Genomic DNA, 24,692 nt, shown 5'->3' with positions numbered 1-24,692 from the left:
TCAGTTGTATCTGATGTAGCGACCACCTCGTGGCCATCTAGAGAGAGCGTCTATGCTGTGATATCTGAACAAGGCGTAGCAGATACCCCTAACATAGTAGCACACACCATGATCTAGCAAGCACCTCGTTCTCAAGCATGATGGTCCTTGAACCAGACTATTCTCTTCTTTATTTTGACAACAGCACATCTTTGAACAGTGTCACTGCTGCTCAATCGAATCAGCGACGCTTAGGCCTCGGCATGCGCAGCCCCAAGGCGTCCCCAAGGCGCACTTCTTGGGGTCCCAGGTGGGCGATTGGGACGGGCCCACATCAACCAGCATGCAACAGCCACCAGCCTCAGCAACCCGGCCAAATGCCTTGGACTCTGCCGTCAGGCTGAGAGTCAACAACAATAAAGATTGCTTCACACATCTACGCAGCTCACTGCTCGCCCACCTCAAGAAGCGATCCGACTCCATGGCACCTAGCTGACGTCGTTTCAGAAGCCCAGAGCAGCACAAAGACGGCGGAACCTCCATTGAATCCTACTCCGAGGACGCGTAGGGAATGCTACGCCACGATGGCAGGAGCACCACCAACACGGCGGCTGAAGCACAGCGACTACACAGTAGCAATCATATGTCCGCTCGAGGTCGAGATGAGTGCTGTGAGGTACATGTTGGACCAGGAGCATGCTCGGCTCCCTAAAAGAGAGGGAGATCCAAACAGCTACATCTTCGGGGAGATGGGCGGACGAAACGTTGTAATCGGGTACTTGCCTGAAGGGTTCCAAGGCATTGGCGCTGCCACCGCGGTTGCAACGCATATGCAGCGAAGTTTTCTGTCTGCCAAATTGCGTTTACTCGTCGGTATAGGCGGAGGTATACCTAGCACGATCCACGATATCCGGCTAGGTGATGTTGTCATCGGGATGCCGGAGAGCGAACACGGTGGTGTGGTTCAGTATGATCTAGGAAAGGAGTCGATTACGGGCTTCATTCGTAAGGGTCATCTTGACAAGCCTCCACAAGAATGGATGACCGCAATTGTCAAGATGAAATCGGACCACCGCGTGGTCGATAATAAGATATCGACCATTGTGGCCTCGTCACGAGGGAAGTCTTCCGGATTGGATGAAGTGTATACGCCTCCGAAGCCAGAAACCGATATTCGCTCTCCAAGTAACAGCAGACACAGCTACCTATCTGGTCACAATGGATGTGAAAAATGCGAAGAGAAGGTACCAGTCCTCACGTCGGCTCGTGCATCGAATGAGCCAGCAATCTTTTATGGGACAATTGCATCCGGTGACCGCGTCGTCAAGAGTGGTAAGATCAGAGACAGAATCAGTAAAGACATCGGCGGCGCTCTCTGTTTCGAAATGGAAGCAGCTGGCTTGGTGAACAACTTCCGCTGTGTTGTGATTCGGGGCATCGCCGACTACGCCGACGCCCACAAGAATGATGATTGGCATCCCTGGGCAGCGGCTACTGCGGCAGCGTGTGCAAAAGAGCTTCTGGGCTATATGATGCCTGTTGATGGTATGTTGCTCTCACCGGTGAGGCGAGGCGTGGATGCGTCCTTCAGCAATTGCAAGATTGCATTCCATGGGTTCAAAAGCAGAACTTGAAGCATATGCTGATTTACAAGCTGCCAGACTCCGGGAAACCAAAATACTCCACGATACCAAAGCTCCGAGTCAAAGACTTTATTGGTCGAGAGCAGCAAATATCCGAGATCATGGCTTTTTTCGCCGCTGCTCGAAGTGTTGACGGGTGTCGAATCTTGATTCTGTCAGCAATGGGAGGCCAAGGCAAAAGCCAGATTGCTCTCGAATACTGTCGCCGGATGCAAAGCGTCTACCAAGGGTTATTTTGGGTGGATGCCAGTTCTCAATCGACAACAGTCCGCTCGTTAGTACGTATTGCCGAAGTACTTGATGTGTCGGCCGCCGCTTCAAGGAGCGATGATGAAAATGTTCAATTCGTCCTAGATATGGCAGCGAACTGTGATGGACGCTGGTTGGTGGTCTTTGATAACTATGACGACCCAATAGGTTTCCCGCGGGTGAAAGATTTTATCCCCGAAGGTGAGTGTACACCTCGAGCCTGAGAGCTGGCTGATTTGGATGGGCAGGGACAGAGATTCTTTTCACTTCCCGGCACAAGGATCTGGACCGCTTAGGAGAAGTGCTATCTGTCCCATCCCTACTGCCGGATGAGGAGGCACGGCTCTTGTTCAGGAACTTTAAGAACACTGACACCCAGAGATATCAACCAGCAGCTCAACAACTTGTTGATCGCCTTGGACATCTCGCCTTAGCCATTGACCAGGCTGCTGCTTACATTCAGTACCGTCGGATCAAGCTCGAAGACCTCGGGGATTTTGTAGAGACATTCGACAAGGAGCGCGAAAAGATCCTGAAGTACATACCCAGGGACTTTTGGGAATATGGGTCCCAAGAAACGCAGAACGACATTGAGCGAAAATCCCTGTCGGCCTTTACCACATGGGAAATGTCCTTCCACCAACTATGCAGGGAGAATCACGCTCAAGAGGAGGACATTGCTCACTTTCTGACCATATCCGCCTATCTAGCGCCTATTCCCATCGATGAATGGCTCTTCCACAATGTTTGGAAAGTGAGAACACGGGGGGCCAGAAGACATCCGCCTCGTTGGATGCATTTGTTCAACGCCGAGACAGAAGGCGAGAGCAACTTTGAATCCGCGTCTCGTTCTGCTGGCGAACAGACGGGAACTTCTGAATGCGTGGGAGGTGTCATGGAACATAGCAAGAAATCTGACTGGGACACCACCAAGTTCTGGGATCTAATTGAACGAGCCGAAAGCCTTTCGCTGGTACAGAACGCTTCAACAGATCCAGAGCTGAAGATGACCAAATTCACCTTCCATCCGCTGATTCGCGATTGGCTCCAACTGAGACAGCAAACTGAGAAGCGTCGCGGATTCACTAAAGAAACCATCCGGCTGGTTGGCGATTCAATACGCACCATTCGGCGCGAAAACAACGTTGTTACGAATATTAAGCAAACACTTGTTCTTCATATGGATGCCAGCCTCCAGAATGACGCAGTTTTTTCGGGAGAAGGGCGACGGCTCGGCCAAGAAGACAATGGCCAAGATGGAGCTGATTTATTTGCATGGCTATATAATGAACAGGGTCGATACGATAGTAGCTTCGAATTGTTGAACGTGGTCCGTCAAACAAGGGAAGTGCAACTTGGCCCTGCGCATAAAAAAACTTTGATAGTCATCTTCAGTCAGGGCACAGTACTGTTACAACAGTCCAAATACTCTGCGGCGGAGCGACTATCGAGGAATCTCTTGGCTACTCAACAGGGAGTCCTTGGGCCTGAGCATAGGGACGTCCTCAAAACTAGGCACATGCTAGCAGACTCACTTAGCGGGCAAGACAAACCTCAGGAGGCAGAAGCGCTTCTCAGAGAGGTTCTCACTGTTTACCAGACGCTCCTGGACGAGCAAAGCTGGGAGCGACTGTCAGCCATGAACTCTCTGGCATTATCATTGAGACGGCAGCACAAGCTGGAAGAAGCCGAGGAAGTGTTCCAGGAGGTCTATCAAATACGGCAACGAGTACTCGATCCTGACGATGTAGATATGATGATGACGAAGTTTAACTTGGCCCTGACTGTGTCCGAGCGGGGTCGGACTCAGGAAGCGCGACAGATGCTTGAAGAAGTCCTCGAGGCTCTGATAAGGGTGTTGGGTCCTACCCACCCTGATGCTTTACATATCAGGACTCACCTGGCGTCAGTGCTGAAAAGGCAAGGGAAGAACGCAGAAGCCGAAGGGATGTGTAGGGATGTACTGGAAATTCAGGAAAGAGTGCTCGGGAAAGACTACCGGGCCACCCTCTGGACTGCGAATGAACTCGCTGTCATGGCGTATGATCAAGGCCGGCTTGACGAAGCCGAGCCTATTTTCCGCGATGTTCTTGAGCGCCAAACGAGGGTTTTTGGGCCGGGGCATCGCGACACCTTGATCACGATGGGAAGTCTCGGGTGTCTTTTGATGGATCGATCCTGCTTCGTCGAAGCATATGACCTGTTGGACAAAGCTCTGCCTGGCTTTGCGCGCGCATTCGGGCCAGATCACAAAGACACAGTGTATTTTCGACGGCGATATGAGCGGCTGCTGGAGTTGATGGGAAGACAGGGACATCCCGACCAGCAGCCATCATCGCGATCGTGGACATGTTCCAGAGCAGAGGGATCAGCTCGCGTCGACTCCCGAGTCCCCTTCCAACCTTGTCCACTGGCTCCTGAGTCACTTGTCAATGCTTCGAGGGCCGGGTGAAGGCAGAACCCCTCGTGGACCACAGCTGGGTTCCAGACATGCCTTTTCCACGCCCATCAAGGCGATGAGGAACCTTCTGCGAAGACGAGAGGCATGGACGGGATGACGGGATGTCATATGATTGAGGCCTGATTCTGTCCTCTGCGCGGACATGAGCTGACCTACAACAAGACGAGTTGAATCCTGGAGGAATGACTAGAGCGAGAACCCTTCAAACCATGCTTCGTGGCGCGAAAGATAGCCGTGTCCACGATTGCATCTCCAATATGTATGTATATATTATGTATGTTCGTTAGCATTGCAGCCATAGTTTGCGGGAGAGATGAATGAATGAATGAATGAACGGATCACCATATCTCAAACCCTCCAACAATACGCCTTGTCATCGAGCTCGTGGAACGCGCGACATTATGTCCACACTGGTTGATACCTTGAGAAACAAACCACCTTTTCATCTCACCTTGACGGGTTCTGCTCTGTAAAATATTGCCCCTTGACTCGACACAACCTTCCACCCTCCACCACCTCAAACGCATCGCTCCCGACACACGTGGGACAATAAAACAGCCCCCGCGGATCGTACTTCCTCTTGATGTCCAACAGCCGCGCATAGTGGCGCGGGCCGCCGTAGAAATCGGCCTTCCAGTCCGGGTCGAAGCGGTCCGCCTCGTTCATGTACGCGCCCGTGCGGGGCGCCAGGTCCTTCATGGCGGGGACCTTGACGAACGTGACGTCGCGCTGCCTCTCGTCCAGCACGGACTGGGGGGTGTCGAAGGACGACACGCGGGCGACGATGTTGTTGAAGTAGGAGCTACGCCAGGCCCGCGTGACGCCGGAGAACGGGTCGGACGCGTCGCGGAACACCTGCCCGCCGCCGACCAGCTCGAGGTTGTTGATCGTGAACTGCGCGGGCGTGCCGGCGATGGTCTGGATCATGCGGCGCAGGGCGCTGGCGTTCTGCGTCACCGACGCGCGGTCGAATAGCCGGTTCCCAGCGCCGTACGCGGGCGACCCCACGGGCGGTTCGACCCCGGACTCGGCGTGGTAGTATGTCCAGTAGTCCGGGTAGGAGGCGTAGGTTTCGGAGATGAAGACGCTGGTCAAGTTGAAGGGGGCCAGTCTTGCTCGCGCCGCGTCGAAGGCGGATTGAGCTTGCGCGACGGTGGAGTTGAAGATTCTGAAGCCGTGGACGTAGCCGGTCGTCACGTCGCCGGTCGTCACGTCGCCGAAGAGAGGCGATGGGCTGTTGATGGACCACTGGCCGTAGCCGGCGTAGCCGGCTTCGTTGAGGTCGGGGTAGGAAGAGTACAGGACGGCAATGGCGTCCAGGAGCCCAGAGGTGTCTGCGCTCAAGGGGAACATGGCCAGATGTTGAGCGGTGGCGTTGACCATGGGATGGGCTTTGATCGTGCTCGACACCACGACGCCATATGTGCCGCCGCCGCCACCGCGGAGGGCGAAGAAAAGGTCGCTGTACTGGCAGGCATTGGCCGTCACGAGAGCCCCGTCAGCAAGCACAACCTCCAGCTCCAGCACCTGGTCTGCCCCGAGGCCGAAATCTCGAGATGCAGGGCCGTGACCACCACCCTGCATCCAGCCTCCAATGGCGCCAACAGAGGGAGTGCCGCCGTTGACGACGACGACATTGCGCTTTTGTGCCTCTGCGCCCACATCTCCCCACGAATATCCACCTGCTATCTTGAAGGCGCTTCCAGTCCAATTGCCGGCCGTACAACCAGTCGACGACTTGAAAGTGTCCTGGAACGTGATGCCGTTGCGGAGATGACGAATCCAGATTTCCAGGCCGTGGGAGCCTTCAGACCGCCCGAGCTGGTCATGTCCCGTGTTCTTGACCACCAGGCGGATGTTGAAGAGCTTGGAGAAGACGACTGTCAAGGCGACGTGTCGAGGGTCTGTGCAGTTCACCGCATAGCTCGGGCTCACTCCCAGTGTGCAGGTCCCCTGAGCAGTCTCCCCTGCCGTTGCATTGACGGGCGGACAGGTGATATTGGTCGGATACGAGAGCCCGACGACCTCATCGGCCTGGAATGTAGCATTGGCCCAGTTGACATCAACGCGGGCACATTGAGCTGGATTGGAAGCAGGACCGGGATAGCAGGAGGCGGCGACGGGCTGTGTCCGAATCAAGTTGCCGCCAACCGTGAAGTTGAACAATTCCCACAGAGTATCGGAAGGCCAGCACTTGTCGCCAGGGATCTATCCATCTGATCAGACGATTCTCGCACTGGAGGACTCGGAGATTTGTGGGATACATACGCATTTGCATGACCTGCTGCTGGGAGACACATTGGCTGGCAACGCAACTGCGGCGGAGAAGGCTGGTAGAAGCAGCAGGGAGGCTTGACCGAGGAAGCACAGGACTCGCATGGTCTCTCTCATCTTCTTGTCGTCAAGGAGATGGGGGATGGGTGGAAGTGGTCAGTCACTCGGCCGGCTTGATCTGACAGCTGTGGTGGCAGTGTGAGCATCGCAGCCATTGTGTGTGTAACCATGGCACTTGCTGCAGCAAGAGTCGAGACTCACCGCCACAGTCTGCCCATCCAAACCGACTCTAGGGTCTCTCCTACCAGCTGTGAAGACGTCAACGGCGCGGTATGTACGGTCGAAGTAAGGTGTCCGGGCTAATGCGAGGCCAGACATTGGGCAGATGCTCCCAATTGGTGCCATCAACGCCAGCCACTGGGCTCCTCGAGGCTGAAAATAGCATCCATTCAGAGATGGACAAGCCAGCAAGGCCATGTAACAGGACATTGGCTAGAGTTGAAACAAGGACACCACCCCCAAGGGCCGCGTGGCGGATAGAATCAGATTTTTGGAGGCCGGCATATATCTGACCAGGCCATGTCTAGCTCATCCTGGAGCGTCATGTTCGTACTAATACATTTTTCCTCCTGCAAAACGGTTCCTTGTCCCAATACAAGGCATTCGCCGAGATGCTGTAGATTCTCACCCAACGTGCGCCCGGCGTTCGATACATCCAGGCCTTCCAAATTCCCAAATATTCTATCTTCGCGCGGGTCTGCCCATCGCCGCCGCCTCGTGCATGTTCTGGAAGATTAATTTGAAGCCGTTGCACAGATCTCTCATGGTGGGATACGGTTGCTTCATCAACTCGAATCCTTGTGGAATCACCCTCACGCTCCAGTCCATCAGCTTCGCGTTCTGGCCCGCCTTGAACACAAGATGGAACTGGCCTGGGCGCTCGCGGTTGAGGCAGAACTGGTACATGGAGCGCTTAGGGTTCGCGTTGGTATAGGTGGTCAACCACTCCTCTGGTCCGAGCATTAGTCACGTCTGATGTCAAGTTCACAGGGGAAACAAACTTACCCAATGCAGCCTTGGATTTGTTCTGGAATTTCTCGTTATTGCACATCTCATCCACTTTTCGAGCCATGGCTTTGACATGCAGCACGATCAGTTCATCCAAGTCAGAGTAGTTGTATCGTCCGCCGATCCTCAAAGTCCTCCCCAGAGAGAACTCGTTTTCTTTGTCCAATTCCAGCACATCGATGTGCTGGAAGATGCCGTCAGCAACCTTCCAGGTCACAGCAAGATGATCATTCCCTTTGGATGATGGCCGGATGACCACGTCACCACGATTCTGGCTGCCCAGATACTCTTCCGCTTGTTTCGAGTTGAATGGCCGGAAGAGAGGGTGCTTGATCACTCGGGTGACTCGGTTGCCCAAATCTGTTTTCTGTTCCAGCAACTTCTTGTCGGCGGCCTCTTCACGCTCATCCCACTCGTCGTAGTTCCGGTCGTTGTGATGGTATCTCTTGAATGGTTTCTTCAATTGCTCGTCCCTCAAGCTCACCGTGACTATAAAGTCTTTGCGATTGATCGACGTGATGTGGGCTTGAATAGTCTGATGGATGTTGTACAGCTGCTTCGGTGACAAGGCGGGGTCTGCCCATTGACGGTCCTCCACCACTGCGTCCAACCCGCATTCGAGTCTACCCTCCATGTGATCATCGGTGACTCTCTTCAGCGTCATGGGGACATTCATGCCTCTCTGCAGGGACTCCCTCGTTTCGCCTGTGAGCATCGTGAAAACCTCGGACTCGCCCAGATTGACCCGGAACGGATTTCTCAATTCTTCGTAGGGATCGTTGAGTTCAGCCGTGATGTTCTCGAGTGTGCTGCGCTTCTTGGAGTTGAGATTTTGTTCCAACTGTGCGGCATATTCTTCAAGAACCAGGTCATGAACGCGTTCCTGTGCTTCTTCTCGTATCAAACGGCGAACAATCGCTCCCGACCCTCCCTCCTGTCTCTCGGCCTCAATATCTTCTTCATCGAGTTCAAGGGCATCAGCGGCCATTTTCCGAGCAATGTCGTAATCCTCAGGATGTATTCGAGTGTTGTCCAGATACTCGGAGTCTGGATCCGACATGTCAAAGTCGATATATAAGAAAGATGCCGCATTAGCCCACACTTTAGGTCCCATGGCCTGATGTTTGTCGTTGAGGCCCAGCAAATCCTCGCGGGCCCGAACGAAGCCATTGTTAAGGTTGATAACCTTGACCAGCTGCGAAGACTTTCGAGGTCCGAGACCGGCTACGTAGGGAAGCAGATTTGCCAGCCCAGGGTCGGTCACGGCATCATTGATGTTCACACCGGTCATGGTGACCGTGTCCACAAGGGCAGTTTCCAGCTTCTTCAATAATTTGTCTTGCGGCAACAGATTCTGGGCTGAGTGGAAGTTGATGGATACAATGTCTCGACCTAGAGCGGCGTACTCTTTCAGAGGAGATTGCATGTATCTTGCGATTCCGACACAGTAGAGGGCCATTTCAGGAACCCCAGGATTGTCGGCTTTCATGCGATCGCCCGATTTCGACATCCGCGCCACCTCGTCGTTTACCAGGATGACGTCCAAGAGGTCGCTTCGATCTTGATCGTCGTCATCCGTGTATGTCGCGCCACGAAGGTCATGGTTGCTGACCAATGTGGTCAAGTTCGCTAGAAGTTTGCGGGTATCAGGACACCATCCCGAGACTGCGATAACTTCAGGCTCTCTCCTTCGAATGACTTCCAGCAGCGCTTCAACGTCTTTGCCGTCGGAGATACCACGTTCCCGATTGCCAGGGCCGAGGTCCTTGTACTGGCCATGCTCAAGAACTCTACCCTCATCACTGACATAGGCCCAGTAAATAGGATCACGGCCAACTGTCCCGCCACCGTTGGTCATGGCCAACACTCGCGGAATAGTGCCTTTGGCCAACCCTCTCGGCTTCCAGGGAGCCTGATCAAGCTTCGCATAGAACTCGTCACGACATTCATTCCCAATGGTTGCTTCACATTGTTCCTTGAGGTTTTCTTTGACCGATCGGGCCATTAGCTTCATGATCTTGTCAACAGCGGACGAAACAGCTTCGCGGCGCTCCTGGTTCCACGCATCTGCCACGGTAGAATAATTGTCCGTTTCGATGTGCTTGTTGAGATCTCTCGTATAGTTTTGCAATCCTGGCAGTCGAACTCGAATCTCAATTAGGCCTTCTTCCTCGGCCTTCAGCATCTTTAGGAATAGGTCGGGTCGTTCACTGAAATAGATCAACTTCTGATTCCGGAGGTATTTGAATTCGTAATAAGGATGTTGTTCGTCGATCTTGCGAAGACCTTTTTCGGTACGGTGACAGTCAATGACTCCCTCGGGAAAGATTCTCTGTCTTATGAGCTTTCGAAATCGTGGGCTCGTGGCTAGCTGTTCGATAAACATCGCCTTCGCTGCTCTGAGCACTCGGGCGCCAGCAGGGAATTCTTCATCGACCATTGTATCAGCAAGATTCTCCGGGCTGTCAGAGGGATCTTCTGTGTACGTCCGGACGCCTTCTCTAGCAGCGTTTCGTGCAAATGCGTCTGCAGTTATGCCAAAGGCACGAACGAGACCGAATGCCTTCGAGGCACGAATCTCCTCGTAAACACTTCTCGTCGATGCTTTCTTCTGGGACATGTTCACGCCATTGGTCTCGCCATTCGAGGTCAGGGCCAAATCTTTGAGCTGTGAGGCATATTCGAAATACAAGTAGTCCTGTAAATCCTGAAGGTCCTCCATTGTAGCAGCCTGGGGGAGAAGTTGTTCAAAGGTGGTGTCGTCGGACACATGAGCTGATTTCAAATCTTCGTAGGTCTTCTGAAGGGCTCTTTTCTTTTCGATAAGGGCTCGATATTTGAGATCGAGCTCCAATATACGCCATAAGTCTTTCTGATTGAGGAGTTTGACGGTGTCGTCGATGACCTTTGGAGTCCCATCTTCCTGCACACCGACCACCTTAGTCTGAGGAAACAGGAGATAATCTTTTCGATGCATATAGATGAAAGGGGGTTCAAAATCCTGCCGAGTCATCAAATCCAAATTATCTGCGACAGCCCGTCTGAATGGTTCGTGGTGAATTTCGTCGTGCCCTTTCGATGGTAGGACCAGGTTGGCTATCCACACTGCTTCTTCCTTGACCTCGTCTTCGGTCAGTTCAAGGTTGCGATATGGTCTCCTAGCCAGTTGATGACGTTCGGGTATGTCGGTGAATCGAATTTCATTGTCCTCGTCGGTGAGAAGCTTCTCGGCCAGCTGAGAAGGTTCAAACACGTCTCTTAGGTGAAGGTTTTTGTCCTTTTTAGCCTCCTCTTCATCAGCCTCTTCTTCCTTTTCCAGAGCAAAGTCGTAGTCTGTTCCATCACCAAACGCTGCGCGGAAGTCTTCCAAAGCCTGCTCGTCAAGGCCGGCTGCATCAGCGATACCCAGCTCCGCGATACCTCGGCGATTATGTCTGGCTACTTCTTCGTCTTCTCGTTGCCGCTGTTGTTCATCGTCCGAGAAGATATCCTCTTCAATGAAGTCGTCAAACTCGTCCTGCAGCCCTCTTCGGTCCTGGCGGCTCCGCCGACTGTAGTCGACCGCCTCCTCTTCTTCATCGGAATGACCAAAAATATCATTGACGCCGTAGTGTTGTTGTGCGTCACGGTCTTCGCGGGGGCCCCGCTTGAGTCTCTTGAACTTTGATTCCGTCGGCTCCTCGGTGGGCTTCATTCCGATCAGCTCCAGGTCCTCTTCATCAAGATCTTCATCTTCACGATCTTCGCGGCGGCGCTTCTTCCGTTCTCGTCTTCGTTCTCGGCGGGCTTCTTCATCTTCTTCGTCCTCATCAACAATAAAGTCTTTGGCGATCTGGCATAAACATTAGAATGCGGCTTTCGGAGGTCTCTTGGAGACAAAGCTCTTACCTTCGCCGCCTCCTCTTCATCTTCGTCCTCCTCGTCCTCTTCTGAGGAATCGTCAAAGCGGCCATTCGCGCCGGTTGACTTTGTTCTCGCTTCACCGGTATCTTCATCGAAGGACTCGTCCTCCTCTTCGTCATCAAGAATTGCGCGATCGTCGATGAGATCCATGTTGACAGAGAGGGGGAGCGCAAGTCTCAGGTTCAGGAAGCCGAGATAGTTCGAGGAGTGTCTGATCCGCAGGCAGCAAGATCGCAGTCACGATGACGGCGACAGATGTTCGAATGTCCTGCAAAAGGCTCAAGGGACAAACTTAATGCTGCGGCTAAATCGCGGACTCGGCAGAGCTGCCATCTAGGACAATGATCGCCACGAGGCCAGGCTAGATATGGACAGGTGGGGGCTTCGCTTTCGGCGATTGGCTAAGCCCTTCTCCTCACATGAATCGAATCAGCCTGCTTGCGGTTCTTTCTGAACATGGGGAACTTCTGACTTGAAGCGTGAGAATAGGCGCTTGCGCTTGACCTCCTATTGACACCTATTGGCGAACTACTGGCCTATGCCATGCGCTACTGACTGATATCGCCTCTTCAGTCAACGACCGCGTGTGCCTCTTACAGCCGTGCTGAAGCGCTTGACCCCCTATCTTCGACGTGGTTTCAGTTTCACCATCTGTCAACTGACAATCTCTTCGACTGCACGGCAGGTTCCAACCGTGGCATTCTGATATTTTGACAGCTTTTCACTGTCCAGCGTTGGCTGATCTATTGAAGACTCAGAGAAAGCAGTCAGCTATTCATCCCTGTAAGCGCCTGATGGCCTAGATTGGCATTGTTCTTGGGGTCTGAAATAGCCGCCTCAATTCTCGATCCTGTCTGCACATCACGCTCGCAGTTCCGCCAAAGCCTACTGTATATCCTCTTTCGACCTCCGTTATTCCCTCGTTGGCCTCGTCGGCAGATCATTACCACCGTCGTCTCAGAAATATCCTTACACCATGTCTGACGCGTTCAAGGCCCGGACCCTGAAAAGGAAGAATGTCAAAGGACTGGCGTTGAATGCACCTGCTCCCCGAACAGCCCCCTCCGATGGCGATTCACAGATACCCGGGGCGCTTGGAAATACAGAGAGCGACCGAACTGATACTTTGGAGATCGGCTTGGAATTCAAACTCGACCTCAGAAGTGAAGATCTGATCGTGCTGAAAGAGTTGGGTGCCGGCAATGGAGGTACTGTCAGTAAAGTCATGCATGCTTCGACCAAGGTGATTATGGCAAGAAAGGTATGTCCTAGTTATGTTGTGGAGGCAGTCCAGATGCTGAGGGAGAATACAGGTTATTCGAGTCGATGCAAAAGAGAACGTCCGCAAACAAATTGTCCGAGAGTTGCAAGTTGGCGCCGACTGCAGTTCGCCGTACGTCATCACATACTACGGAGCTTTCCAGAATGAAGCCCGTGACATTGTGCTCTGTATGGAATATATGGATTGCGGGTGAGTCACTCACGGCCTCGAGCTGTCACTGTGCTGAACTGACGGCCTGTAGATCCTTGGATCGCATATCAAAAGATTTTGGGCCCACACGTGTCGATGTGCTGGGGAAAATTACAGAATCTATTCTTGGAGGTCTGGTCTACCTTTACGAAGCCCACCGAATCATGCACCGAGATATCAAGCCGTCAAACGTCCTGGTCAATTCTAGAGGAATGATCAAGCTATGTGATTTTGGCGTGGCTACAGAGACCGTCAACTCAGTAGCCAACACATTTGTCGGAACGTCAACGTACATGGCACCAGAACGAATTCAAGGTGGCGCATACACCATCAAATCTGACGTTTGGAGCGTGGGTTTGACTGTGATGGAACTTGCAATTGGGAGATTTCCATTTGATTCAAGCGATTCTGCCGCGGGCGACAGAGCCAGTGCTGGACCAATGGGTATTCTGGACCTTTTGCAAACTATAGTCCACGAGCCGGCACCCAAGCTCCCAAAGAGCGAGGCTTTCCCGTCTATCCTGGAGGACTTCGTGGCCAAGTGTCTGCTCAAAAATCCAGATGAGAGACCAACTCCCCGAGAGCTATATGATAGAGACAACTTTTTGCAGGCTGCGAAGAGAACGCCTGTTGATTTGCAGGAATGGGCGGTCTCGATGATGGAACGACACAATCGAAAATCCTACTTGGCCCCTCCTGCGCCTAAATCATTGAAGAGTGATGGGACAAGCTCGGACAGCTCTCACCCAGCCTCGTCGGCGTCGACAGCCTCATTTGCAGGCGATCCTCGTGGCACCCCGGTGACAGCCAAGCAATATGCAAGTCCAACATCTGGCAGCATCCCGGTAGTACCACCGCAATTTGGCTTTCAAGGAACACCAACCGGTATTGTGGAGAGATCGCCGCCGCCACCGCTATCTTTGCAGCATTTGTCGTTGGAGACCCGGGATGCGCCCAATGGACTTGGTCCTCGTGCTAATCGCATGGGGTTCAACGACCGTGACAATATTCCTGAGCCTGCTTCGGCTATTGAGCCTTCTCAAAGACCGATGTTCCCACCGAGGACAAGTAGTAGTGGGAACATCATCAACGGCAGAAATCCGTTGATAAGTCCAGCGTTCGTGCGTCAGCCTCCACCGACAGGTCCATTACCGGCTCCTCCGATGAAGGACCTACCTGCGCCGCCGGCATTAAAGAGTGCAGGAATAGCTAGCCCTCGTCGACCAAGATGACATTGTTGAAGAGCAAATCCTCACAGTTGGCTTGGAAGTCAGCTGCATCAAGCATATCGTGGACAAAAGAGGAACTAGGGTATGGGCATGGGTATGGGCGTGAGTTATATAGCATTTGATCCCGGCGTTTTCACCAAGTACACTGTGAGCATTTTCGAGCTTGTAGATCTTGAACATGGGAACAATTTATGGGGATCTCTGGTTCTTCGAGGTTCTAACTCCCCGATTTATATGGTGGCCGGATCTTCGCAAGACTGGCGTAGTACCATCAGTTGCGCCCCTCCAGTTGGCCCCTCGCTTTATGCAACGCTTACTTTGCTCAGCGCTCCTGCCAAGAACCTCGTCAATGGCTGGCATTAGTTGGCCGCAGGCTGAATGCGCGAGTGAATGCCCGAGTCCGGCACGTCTTGAACAGGAGGAGATTCCTCTCCCAATAACCACGACTGCGATCAATTTCAAGAGACATACGCCTCAACGCTAGTCAAGGTCATGGAAGCCACCTCTGCGAGGATGGCGTCGCGAAATCAATTTGTCTTCGACGGCTTCGCCCCGCCTCGTTCAACCCTCCAGCGCTTCATATATAATGCCTGCGACCCTATCGCCAACCTAGAACCCAATCTCGCCTTGAACCTCGAGATTGTCGACCTGGTCAACTCCAAGAAAGGCAATGCCCCGCGTGAGGCCGCATTCACCATTGTACAGCTCATCAACCACCGAAACCCGAATGTGTCTTTATTGGCCTTGTCATTACTTGATATCTGCGTCAAGAACTGCGGTTACCCTTTCCACCTCCAAATCAGCACCAAGGAATTCCTCAACGAGCTCGTCAGACGATTTCCTGAACGGCCCCCCATACGGCCCACGCGGGTGCAGAGCAAGATCTTGGAAGCCATTGAAGAATGGCGGTCGACGATATGTCAAACATCGAGGTACAAGGAAGACTTGGGCTTTATCCGAGATATGCACAGGCTTCTTCTATACAAGGGATACATGTTCCCAGAGGTGCGGAGAGAGGATGCTGCCGTCTTGAACCCTAGCGATGTATGAGAGACCCCAAAAAAAGAAACAGCGGATTATTACTAACAAGTCGTAGAACCTCCAGTCGGCCGAAGAGATGGAAGAGGAAGACCGAGCGGCACAATCAGCCAAGCTACAAGAACTGATTCGGCGAGGACGACCTCAAGATCTACAAGAAGCCAACAGACTCATGAAGGTCATGGCTGGATATGACACGAGGCACAAGACCGATTACCGAGCAAAGGCAGCGGAAGAGGTTGCAAAGGTCCAGCAAAAAGCCAAGATATTGGAAGAGATGCTTCAAAGCCATCAACCCGGCGACAAATTCGGCGATGGCGATGTTTTCGAGGTATGGGTCGTTACACTGCGATTGGCACCAGCAAGCTGATGAAGACTAGGAATTGGCCGGTGCGCTTCAGAGCGCTCATCCCAAGATCCAAAGGATGTGCGAGGAAGAGTCGGACGATGCTGAAGCGGTCGCAAAGCTGCTTGAAATCAACGACAGCATCCACCGGACGATTGAAAGGTACAAGCTGATGAAAGCTGGCGACATTGAAGGAGCCAACAGGATCGAAAAGGGGACTCTGGGCACCACGACCGGGGTGGGCAAAAATGCAGCAAACGAATTGTCGTTGATTGATTTCGAGCCGGAACCCCCAGCAGCTCCAACAGTACCGACACATACGAATGGCTCCCTTCTTGATGCTGGCCCTACTTCATCAACCGCACAGCACAAACCAACAACAGTTGAAGACGACTTACTAGGGCTATCGCTGGACGATCCCGGTGCCGGCACACCAGGTGCGATTTCTCTAGGACCAAGCACACATTTTTCAGCTCCATCAGGGTCGATCTTCTCAAACACCGCCTCAAATGTCGCCCCGAGCCAGCCGACAGTGTTCCAAACTTCATCTCAGACGTCCCCGAAACCCAATTACGATGCTTTTGCATCACTCATCAGCGCCCTCCCTTCTTCCAAACCTGCAACTCCAGCACCTATGGCGCAGCCGCCGCGACCATCGAGTCAAGCACTGGCCGACCCATTCGCAGCACTGGTGTCGTCCAGTTCGCGGCCTGCGACGCCTTCAAGACATGCCAACCCACCGCACCCATCAACACCGCCAGCTACGGGGATAAGCCAAGGACCGTCTGCACCGGCTGAAGACGAGTGGACATTCGAGTCGTCGTTGCCCGAACCGCAGACAGTACAGGTGCTTTCATCACCTCTCGGGATCGAGTTTGAAGCTCGACGGACACCAGGACAGCAGGTGATCCAAATAACGGCGCATTTCTCCAACACGACGCCGCAAAGGATCAGCGGCTTACATTTTCAAGTTGCCGTGGAGAAGAGCTACTCACTCCACCTGAAGCCGCAAAGTGGGCGCGAATTGGCTCCCAGCACGCATCACTCTGTCCAGCAAGAGATTTTGCTCAATGGAGTGCCAGCAGGAAAGGGCAACCAGGTCAAGATGCGTTTCAAAGTATCTTACGAATTGAATGGACAACCACAAGAACAGCAGGGCAATGTTCCGCCGCTGGGAGTTAGTTAACAGCCACACAGGGTTTGATGAGTTGCTCCAAGACTAGATACCACGTGAAGGCGTATGCAAGGGGGCAACATGATACTAGCGAGCTGCGCCGTGCGTCGTACCATTCACGCTCGGACGCAATAGGGCGATACTTTGAGTTGGTAGAGTTCCCCGTCGAAGCCATAGTGGCGGGACGCAGAGGATGGAATGCATTATTATTCTTTGTATGTAGCGCGCCCGTGAAATGGGGTTCCCTAAGGTTTTCCCAACATTACTATATTCCAAATAATGCACTTTGCGATCCCCACCACAGAATGCCGTGACCAGCAAGGTTTCCAGCCGTTTTTCCAGCAGGAGGCCTGAACCACCTGTTTTCCCGCAGGACGCAGAAAATGGCAGGTCGTGGGAGAACCGGGCTTTTGGTGGCGGGCGGTGGGCAGTCGTCACGGGTCACAGCTTACCCGTACCAAGTACCCTGGGCACCCTAGAGTAACTAGGTAACTAGGGAGGTACTTCGCAGTCACGCAGAGGCCCTCCGGCACCATCTGTGCGGTGCAGGTGCGTGACTTCTGGACCTACCAGCAGTTGAAGCAAGAGAAATTCAAAATACGAGACGGAAAAAGGGACTGGGGGCGACAAAAGCGAGATCTGGGTGGCGGTTTTGCGGTTTGGAGATGTTGATCAACAAGTCGATCTGAGCGTGGAGAGGAGATCCTGGCCTCGCTCGGATCTCACAAGCACCACGGGGCACAAATAGGGATCCAGCCCGGGGGGAGAAACCTGGAAGACAGTGACCATCAGCGGTGACAGTGCCGTCTATAGGTGCCTTAGCAGTGACCAACTTGTTGCGTCAGGGTGGATGGTATGGCGGATCGCGGTGGAGTCGAGTCGAGGGTCATGCTTGAAAAGCTAGCTGATGATTGCGAAATGGGCGATGCAGACCAAGATCGCCGATGTAAAGGGCGGTGCGACAGGCCTCATCTCCTGCTACCACATAACTAACTTATCACGTCTACCGGAAGTCTGCGATCCGAGAGAGATGGCGCCCCTGCAAAGCTTGCCTGCCGTGTCTGCTTGGTCAAACAGGGTATCATGCCGCGCAGTAAATCTGGTTCTTGGGTACAGTAAACGGGTTCAAACCAAAGGAAATGGGTCCTAGCCGGGGAAGTGTCGCTCCAGCATGACCGTAGGGGACGGTGCCTTAGAACTGGATTCCAAATCGCCCGAGCAGGGGAGAACACCTGCCTAACCGGATTCCAGGTGGTGGAGTTCACATTGGAGGAAGCAGTGGTACGGGGATCTGGAAATGTGTGTCTGATCGATCAACACCCAAGGATGAATGGCCCGGGGGCAGGGGTAGACAAATGACAACCCATCTCAACGGAACAGCACCAGTTTTGATTCTCACCTCCCACTAGCAGCAATGCACCGGACTTGTGTCTCCAGCTAGACTGGGACTGATGTATCGCGAGGACAACACTTCCGCGCTCAAACCATACTGCGAGATCCATCAAACCCTTCTTGTGACCGCCATCTTGTCTTTGCTCTTCCGTGGCCAGGCGTGCGCGTTTGCCGTTGGCACGGAGACGATAACCGACCACGCTAGGATCTGGCGCTACGACCGAGTGAGGGGCTGCTTTGATCTTCATGGCCGATCGCGTACTGGAGCGTGTGGTAGGAGGAAGGCGAACAGCAAGGGGGTTGATTTGCCTGGGGTTGGCCCGAATTGTTTGAGAAACAATGTATTAGAGGAGAAAAAGCCGGCAACTCGCATAGATGCGACCAGACAATACGAGGGAACTCGAAGCGATCTGGCAGGCTGAGGCGACCAGTGCAGCAGCAAACAGCAAACAGCAAACAGCAAAAGCGGGAGCACCGTGAGCGATCGACAGAAGAAAGATGCGATGGGCGGGTCTATGATCCGCCGGAAATGTGATCGATCACGGGGGCCGCGCTGGACCACTGCTGGACGACTGGAGGGAGGCCGCAACTGGCCCCATTATTATGGATTTGACGGCGCTTTAGCCTGCGCTTTACCTGCGCCTTACCTGCGCCTGGGCTGCAGCGCGGGCAACTCAATCGTGCTCCTAGCTGCCGCTTTGGGCCTGGTCGACAAGCAGCCGGTGGCTTCATTCCAACATCCCAGCATCTTGTTCAGTGCTGCCCTGTGCTGCCCATTCCCGCCATGTCTTCCTCTGGTACCTCGTGCTTTGACTTTGTTCTCACCGGCTTGTTGCTCCATGCTTGATGCTCCTTGTTCAATGGGTGACCAACTGCCGCGCCGGCAGTCCAATGGTAGCTACTGGAGGCCTGCTGGACCCGGGTTCCGCTTCATGGCTCTCTCAACTCTTTGTCCTCTTTCCCCTCTTCGCCCTTCCAAGGCCGTAGATTGGCTCCTCTGGCCCACAGCCACCGTCTCCTCGCGATCCTCGCTCTCGACCCTACTTGTAGATAAAAATCCATGGGGATCGCCTCCTCCCTCGACCATCTCATGTCCAATCGAGCCCACTTGGTCACCCTCTGGCGATATTGTGCCCTGGTCTGAATCTAGCTGACAGATACGAGCTGTCTCAGGGTTGTCACCCCCGTCCTCATACCAGACACCGCAGATTCTCGGTGCTAGCACTTTGTTGCGTGGTTTGCCACTTGCATCTCCTCTTTTATGGTCGATACCGCCCCCCAAGGCAACTGCCCCATAACGTTTTTCTACACCTTGTAGAGACGCTGGCTACGATTGTACATGCATTAGCACTCGAAAGCCACCGAGGATACTTGCTGTGCTACACTCGGTATCGTTTTGTCTGTCTACCTGTTCATCGGAAACGATATAGCTAGGCGACCATTGGGACGCCACCCACTCCAGACCTAGAGAAACGGCCATCGCATCACGGGAAGCTAGCCAGGAGCGCAACTGGACCTCAGTACCTCAATACCTTGCACAATATGCCACCATTGCGAACCCCCTCGCGCGAAAAGCCGCCAAAGACTCAAAGAACCCAGGAAGAGAACCAGGAAAGGTTAGCATTTCTGACAGTGCAGCTTGTCCACTTCCACTGACATCCGCAAAGAGCATATATTGCCGCGTCGAGAAGGAGTGACCGAACTCTTGAGGCTCGAGTCGAATCGGCACGGAGGGCTTCAGAAGTTCACAAACGAAGAACCGGGCGGGCACTCCGCATCACCGCCGAGGATGTCATGAATGAGGAGATGTATGAAGAAGAGGGGGACGACTTGCCAATACAATACCGACGCCTTACCGCCCATCTGCAAACAAGTTCGGCTGATTTCAATCGTCGCTTCGCAGCTTACTTGACATACCAGGTTGCAGCCCGGAGCGCACTAGAGCAGATGGCTCGAGACCCTCAGGGCCAGTATCCCAGTGGCGGACTGAACATGTTTCCCTCTCCCATGCTTCCTCCGCATGCCATGGCATCGTCACTGGGGGCATACCAACGGCCTGCTCCATACCCTTCGCCTCATCAACCCCATTTTCCTCAGAATAGTGGCAGGCGATCGGATTCTTTAACAACAGCACCCAATCACCCAGAGTTAATATCGCCTTCGGCACCTGCGCCCCCTCCAGATTCAATGGACCAGAGGAAGTTGTCGATTCCTGCCTCAACGCAGGTTGCAGACAACTTTCCCGGACAACATATAGGGGGTCAGGGCTCGAGAGCAAATTTTGAATTCCCACCACAGGCTCAATCTGGCGCATCTCCTCAGAGCAGAACAACTTCCTTCACGCCATTGTGGCAAGACATGGGGCCCTTCACCACCTCACTGCCTCCGGAGTCGCAGCAGATGCTCGCACATGCCCCTGGCTTTGACGTCAATGATCCTCTTTATGCCATGCTCATGCGCGGCTCGGACCAGTACCTTAGCAATTCATACTACCCCTGGAAAACTACTCAGGGTTCTGTTAAAGGCATGTCTGCCGGCGATTCGGCGTACCAAGGAATGAACGCCACGCTGGCGCCCGCTGCGCTTGATAGTCCCCGCGAGGACATACCCAAGCGCACGAGGACTTCCGCCTCAACATCCACGGCCGCACATACATCTATTTCTGCCGAACCTGCTGACACGAAATCGCTTCAAACTTCAGATTTGGATTTTGTTCCTAAGCGGGAAAGCAGCGAGCCCAGCTTTTTTGCTGATGCCGATGGCCTAGACTCTGGTCAGGCGAGCCCTCCCGGTGACGGATTCTGGGACCACTTTGTCAGGGACGGTAGCTGGGACGGTGGCGACAACGAAGCACCTGCCCACTCTAGTGGAGTCAACCCGGACAGTGCTGATGTGAATGTGAAAGTCGAGGCACAAGATTGAGCCACGGATTAAGGGGTAGTACCCTTTGTCACGTAGGAGCCGGTGCCTCGGTCACTGCTCCGTATTTCTCTGTGAGTCCTTGATGCTCCTTGAAGTGGGAAACAAGAAACAAGAAATAGTGGATTCGTCTTAGCCTGGCGTGGATTGGAATCATGGTTTCAAGAGGCCACTTCCCAAGAAGCCAACTTCCAGTCGGATTCGGTGCTCGATATGAATGCTGTTCTGTGTGGAAGTCTATCTGTGGTTTATAATAAAATACCCAGGATCTCATGGAGTCTACATGGTAAACGCACCAAAAAAAGAGAGAAGGGGGGGGGGGGGGGCAGCAATCCTATCTAGGTACATATTCACGTACGTAGCCTCCCGTTCGGTAGCAGGCAAGGAAACAATCTATACATCCCAACTCTCAAACGGATTGCGTTGTGGATGTCGAAAGTAACATGCAACCCAAGAGATGGGCAGTGATAGTATGCTCTATCCACCGCATCCTCTATCCACATACACAGATCGGGGATGCGTGCGAAACCGTCTACCTTACCTACTAGGTACCGAGACAGGAATTATAAGGATGTTACTTCTCTCCTCCTGTATCATACAACTACCGAAGTACCTACCGTGGCTGGGTGGCGACCCAACTCGACTTTCTAATGACGCCAAGGACGGTCACGGCTGACCAGCCAGCCAGCCAGCCTTGCGGACGTCACAGCCTCGCGAGGCTCCAGAACTACAGGTACGGAGGGGGAGGAACATAGTATATAGCCCATTGTGTACCTGTATAGGCAGTAGTATCATCATGTGCGGCTGAGGACTTTTTTTGGGGGGGGGGGGGGGGGGGGGAGGTGAAAGTCTAGAAAGTTGTGTCAACAGTGTGCGGACCGAAGGTACCTAGATAGGTAGCTATCTATTTTGCTCCGTATTGAGCTGACCGCATGGATTATTTGTCTCGATTCTATCTGCCTACTACTAAGCATGTATGTAGGTTGTCTCCAAGCCCATTACAGGAGGGCCCACGGAGGGGAAAGAATTCTATCTCATTTTGCATGATTCCAAGACCGGTGCGCGACGGCGTAGATGGTGGGCAGGTGAGGAGATACACCTGGTCTTTGGCAAAAGATGGGAACTACGTCCCCCGTTTTGCACGCAACCCGATATATCACCTGGTCGCTGGTCGCTGGTCGCTGGTCGCGGGGGAAGAGAGGGTAGGGTAGGGAGACAATGAGGCAGCGGGACGAAGAGCCCTTTTCACCCTTCGTCCGCACCGCGTGCGGTCAGTCATCGTGCTCTGTCATCCAGAATTCCGTCGTGTGTCATTACTCCAAGCCGTCTAAGTCGTCGATATCGCGTCGTCGGTGAGCTTCTCCTTCCTGGATTTCGGGGCTCGACAGGCCCAAACAATGTGCCTTTCTGTGCCATCTCAAGAGAGTGAGGAAGACTCTGCTCTCAGCGTTGAGTCAGCTGGCAGGACGCTCCCACTCGGTCTCGTTGGAAGATTCGTTGCTCGACCTTGCTTGCTTTTGTCCGCGTCTCTCTCTGCAGTCAGCGATTCGCCGTGCTACTCTTCCGACTCAACTCTCCGCTCGGCCTCAGCCCGCTTCCACCGTTACTGCTGACGCTTGGCCGTTGGCCCAGATCAAAACTCCTCCTGACGCTACTTGAGCTGCTTCGTCTCCGTCGCATCCTGATCTCGTTTGGATCGGCGACGTCGGCGACGCCACCGGCACGGGCGAACAAGATCAGAATGTCGGTGAGGGAAACCACGCCGACAAGACGGCCTGAAATCCGCGCTCCCGGAAGCGAAGATGCGGAGATCGAGGGTCCCGTGGGCGCGATGAATGGTGGTTTTGGCGAACTGTCGACGACCGTCCCCGAAGATGGCGAGAACGGGTCGGACGCCGGAGTGGGCATGGCGACAGGTGGTGTGATATGGTGACTTCCCCCGCTATTTAGCGAGAGGGTGGAGGAGTGGCTGGACGTCGGAGCCAGGGTTGCGCTATGTAGCAATGGCGTGGGAGGACCGGAGGAGCTCGGAGAGACGGGTTCGGTGATCCACATTCTGTGCGACTTGGTCGCGACCAGCTTTGCGACTGTGTGCGCGAGTGTCGAGAGCGGAGTGACGTGAAAGACGGGGAATGAGTCTTTGCCCTCGTACATCCCGCGGGTGGAGAGAATGACTGTGATGAAATGGATACATGTGTTGCGCAGGAGCGGCAGAGAAGTGGACTTTGTGAGGAGTTTGACGTCGACGTTGGAGATGTTCCCAATCACGTTGTAGTTGTGGTCGACGACGGCAAGGGACGAGACGCCTTCGTTGAGGAGGAGTGTCAGGGCCTCGAAGAGGGGGCGGTCGCCACTGAAGAAGACATCGGGTCAGGATTTGTGTTCATGACGGACGAATTTGCACTTACTTGATGGCAACCACATCCTTGGACCCTATCCTCAAATCGCGAAGATTTTGGAGGTATATTTGGTCCAACATAGGAAAGCTCCGGCCATTCTCCCACAGGAATCTGATCAGACGGCTCTGGCTGAGCACACCCGTGGCTTCTTTTGTCGTCTCGTCCGTCACAACCACTCGATGCACTCCTCTCCCAAACGTCTCAATAGCCTTGAGCAAATCGGCATTCCCATCAAGGAAAGTCAAGGGCTCCTTTTTGCTCAAGTCTTGGATCTCGCCCAAGTGGATGCGTTTGCCTTCCCTTGCCCGCTGGGCCAATTCCATGAAGTCTTCAGCATGTTCATCGTCATCGGGGTGGGAAAGCCCGACTACTAGTAACAAGTAGGCATTGAGGTCGCGGTGGTCAAACGTGCCGATGACTGGGGAGCCTGGCTTTTCGCGGACAAGAACCACGGGAGCGCCTGACTCAATGAGGAGCTATCATGCGTCCTTTGTCAGTTTTGAGGTGACTTTGGAAGACCGGAAGAGGATGTACTCACATTGGTAGCCGACTCTACAGGGGTGTCATTGTCCACAAACCTCAGATCGTCAGGATTGACCAGCTCTTTGACCTTCACTTCAGTCCAATTCCTGCCTGCGAAGCGGGGGTCTGGGTTCCTCATAGGTGGGTTATCGATCAAATCTTGCACGGCGAGATGGGATAGGGAGGGCTGTCTTTGTGATCGAGGAGAAGGGGGATGGCCTCGTAGCTCGTGGAAACTTTGGCGGTGATGAGCGGCCGCACTGGGCATAGACGTGATGCGGAGGGATGGTGTTCTGGCAGAGGTAGAGGGAGATTGGGACTGTGAGTCCATGCTGGAGCGAGAAGATATAGCCGTTGAAGGGGGGGAGGTGACCGGCGGGTCCCGGTTGGGCGTCGACATACTCCTATCGGCCAAGGAGCAACTGATCGTGTTTGCTTGTCGCTGGTATGGGAATTGAAGATGGAAATGCGGTGGAGGTGGGGGCAGTTCGCACCTCAATTGGCCGTGAGGGGGGGAACGGTTTGTGACGCGCAAAACAGCGGGTGGTGTGATGTTGTTATCTTCAATGGCTGAGGCGATCCTCCATCAACAATAATTTGTTCTAGATGCTCGCTGCTGATGAAT

The 24,692-nt window shown here is 53.7% G+C and overlaps 7 protein-coding genes across 7 annotated transcripts; 4 read left to right on the top strand and 3 right to left on the bottom strand.

Annotated features, from left to right (window-relative positions):
• Nucleotides 1-381: 381 nt before the first annotated feature.
• PV07_08175 (uncharacterized protein) lies at nt 382-4,323 on the top strand (the record flags this gene model as incomplete). The annotated part of the gene is made up of 3 exons (XM_016395313.1): nt 382-1,524; nt 1,641-2,072; nt 2,120-4,323. Exons 1-3 carry the CDS (start codon nt 564-566, stop codon nt 4,321-4,323), a joined length of 3,597 nt encoding a protein of 1,198 aa, XP_016248732.1. The 5' UTR covers nt 382-563.
• A 259-nt stretch (nt 4,324-4,582) lies between these two features.
• PV07_08174 (uncharacterized protein) lies at nt 4,583-6,933 on the bottom strand. Its single transcript, XM_016395312.1, has 2 exons — nt 6,601-6,933; nt 4,583-6,540 (listed from the first exon to the last, which is right to left on the bottom strand). The coding sequence occupies exons 1-2, from the start codon at nt 6,721-6,723 to the stop codon at nt 4,780-4,782; spliced, it is 1,884 nt and encodes a 627-aa protein (XP_016248731.1). The 5' UTR covers nt 6,724-6,933; the 3' UTR covers nt 4,583-4,779.
• A 177-nt stretch (nt 6,934-7,110) lies between these two features.
• On the bottom strand, nt 7,111-11,832 carry PV07_08173 (uncharacterized protein). Its single transcript, XM_016395311.1, has 3 exons — nt 11,563-11,832; nt 7,672-11,506; nt 7,111-7,616 (listed from the first exon to the last, which is right to left on the bottom strand). Exons 1-3 carry the CDS (start codon nt 11,725-11,727, stop codon nt 7,348-7,350), a joined length of 4,269 nt encoding a protein of 1,422 aa, XP_016248730.1. The 5' UTR covers nt 11,728-11,832; the 3' UTR covers nt 7,111-7,347.
• Nucleotides 11,833-12,026: 194 nt separating this feature from the next.
• On the top strand, nt 12,027-14,521 carry PV07_08172 (uncharacterized protein). Its single transcript, XM_016395310.1, has 3 exons — nt 12,027-12,838; nt 12,891-13,048; nt 13,101-14,521. The coding sequence occupies exons 1-3, from the start codon at nt 12,554-12,556 to the stop codon at nt 14,278-14,280; spliced, it is 1,623 nt and encodes a 540-aa protein (XP_016248729.1). The 5' UTR covers nt 12,027-12,553; the 3' UTR covers nt 14,281-14,521.
• Nucleotides 14,522-14,637: 116 nt separating this feature from the next.
• On the top strand, nt 14,638-17,100 carry PV07_08171 (uncharacterized protein). The gene is made up of 3 exons (XM_016395309.1): nt 14,638-15,321; nt 15,374-15,646; nt 15,696-17,100. The coding sequence occupies exons 1-3, from the start codon at nt 14,770-14,772 to the stop codon at nt 16,845-16,847; spliced, it is 1,977 nt and encodes a 658-aa protein (XP_016248728.1). The 5' UTR covers nt 14,638-14,769; the 3' UTR covers nt 16,848-17,100.
• A 2,006-nt stretch (nt 17,101-19,106) lies between these two features.
• Nucleotides 19,107-21,460, top strand: PV07_08170 (uncharacterized protein). Its single transcript, XM_016395308.1, has 2 exons — nt 19,107-19,843; nt 19,895-21,460. The coding sequence occupies exons 1-2, from the start codon at nt 19,770-19,772 to the stop codon at nt 21,147-21,149; spliced, it is 1,329 nt and encodes a 442-aa protein (XP_016248727.1). The 5' UTR covers nt 19,107-19,769; the 3' UTR covers nt 21,150-21,460.
• A 548-nt stretch (nt 21,461-22,008) lies between these two features.
• PV07_08169 (uncharacterized protein) lies at nt 22,009-24,647 on the bottom strand. Its single transcript, XM_016395307.1, has 3 exons — nt 24,084-24,647; nt 23,555-24,021; nt 22,009-23,499 (listed from the first exon to the last, which is right to left on the bottom strand). The coding sequence occupies exons 1-3, from the start codon at nt 24,465-24,467 to the stop codon at nt 22,686-22,688; spliced, it is 1,665 nt and encodes a 554-aa protein (XP_016248726.1). The 5' UTR covers nt 24,468-24,647; the 3' UTR covers nt 22,009-22,685.
• Nucleotides 24,648-24,692: the final 45 nt, after the last annotated feature.

Source organism: Cladophialophora immunda (assembly GCF_000835495.1).
Source record: "Cladophialophora immunda strain CBS 83496 unplaced genomic scaffold supercont1.4, whole genome shotgun sequence".
In the NCBI taxonomy this organism is placed as follows: Eukaryota; Fungi; Ascomycota; class Eurotiomycetes; order Chaetothyriales; family Herpotrichiellaceae; genus Cladophialophora; species Cladophialophora immunda.
Note: the sequence above shows the minus strand (reverse complement) of the source record. Positions and strands in the feature narration are given on the sequence as shown.

Excerpts from the sequence above, each read along its gene's own strand:
- PV07_08172 (XM_016395310.1), top strand. The coding sequence starts at position 12,554 with ATGTCTGACGCGTTCAAGGCCCGGACCCTGAAAAGGAAGAATGTCAAA. Across the intron at positions 12,839-12,890 it reads AGGTGATTATGGCAAGAAAG|GTTATTCGAGTCGATGCAAA; the intron begins GTATGTCCTAGT and ends GGGAGAATACAG. Across the intron at positions 13,049-13,100 it reads ATGGAATATATGGATTGCGG|ATCCTTGGATCGCATATCAA; the intron begins GTGAGTCACTCA and ends GACGGCCTGTAG.
- PV07_08171 (XM_016395309.1), top strand. The coding sequence starts at position 14,770 with ATGGAAGCCACCTCTGCGAGGATGGCGTCGCGAAATCAATTTGTCTTC. Across the intron at positions 15,322-15,373 it reads CCGTCTTGAACCCTAGCGAT|AACCTCCAGTCGGCCGAAGA; the intron begins GTATGAGAGACC and ends AACAAGTCGTAG. Across the intron at positions 15,647-15,695 it reads GCGATGGCGATGTTTTCGAG|GAATTGGCCGGTGCGCTTCA; the intron begins GTATGGGTCGTT and ends GATGAAGACTAG.
- PV07_08174 (XM_016395312.1), bottom strand. The coding sequence starts at position 6,723 with ATGAGAGAGACCATGCGAGTCCTGTGCTTCCTCGGTCAAGCCTCCCTG. Across the intron at positions 6,541-6,600 it reads GCAGCAGGTCATGCAAATGC|ATCCCTGGCGACAAGTGCTG; the intron begins GTATGTATCCCA and ends TCAGATGGATAG.
- PV07_08169 (XM_016395307.1), bottom strand. The coding sequence starts at position 24,467 with ATGTCGACGCCCAACCGGGACCCGCCGGTCACCTCCCCCCCTTCAACG. Across the intron at positions 24,022-24,083 it reads CTGTAGAGTCGGCTACCAAT|CTCCTCATTGAGTCAGGCGC; the intron begins GTGAGTACATCC and ends GACGCATGATAG. Across the intron at positions 23,500-23,554 it reads AAGGATGTGGTTGCCATCAA|TGGCGACCGCCCCCTCTTCG; the intron begins GTAAGTGCAAAT and ends TGTCTTCTTCAG.
- PV07_08173 (XM_016395311.1), bottom strand. The coding sequence starts at position 11,727 with ATGGATCTCATCGACGATCGCGCAATTCTTGATGACGAAGAGGAGGAC. Across the intron at positions 11,507-11,562 it reads ATGAAGAGGAGGCGGCGAAG|ATCGCCAAAGACTTTATTGT; the intron begins GTAAGAGCTTTG and ends TGTTTATGCCAG. Across the intron at positions 7,617-7,671 it reads CAAATCCAAGGCTGCATTGG|AGGAGTGGTTGACCACCTAT; the intron begins GTAAGTTTGTTT and ends TGCTCGGACCAG.
- PV07_08170 (XM_016395308.1), top strand. The coding sequence starts at position 19,770 with ATGCCACCATTGCGAACCCCCTCGCGCGAAAAGCCGCCAAAGACTCAA. Across the intron at positions 19,844-19,894 it reads CAGGAAGAGAACCAGGAAAG|AGCATATATTGCCGCGTCGA; the intron begins GTTAGCATTTCT and ends ACATCCGCAAAG.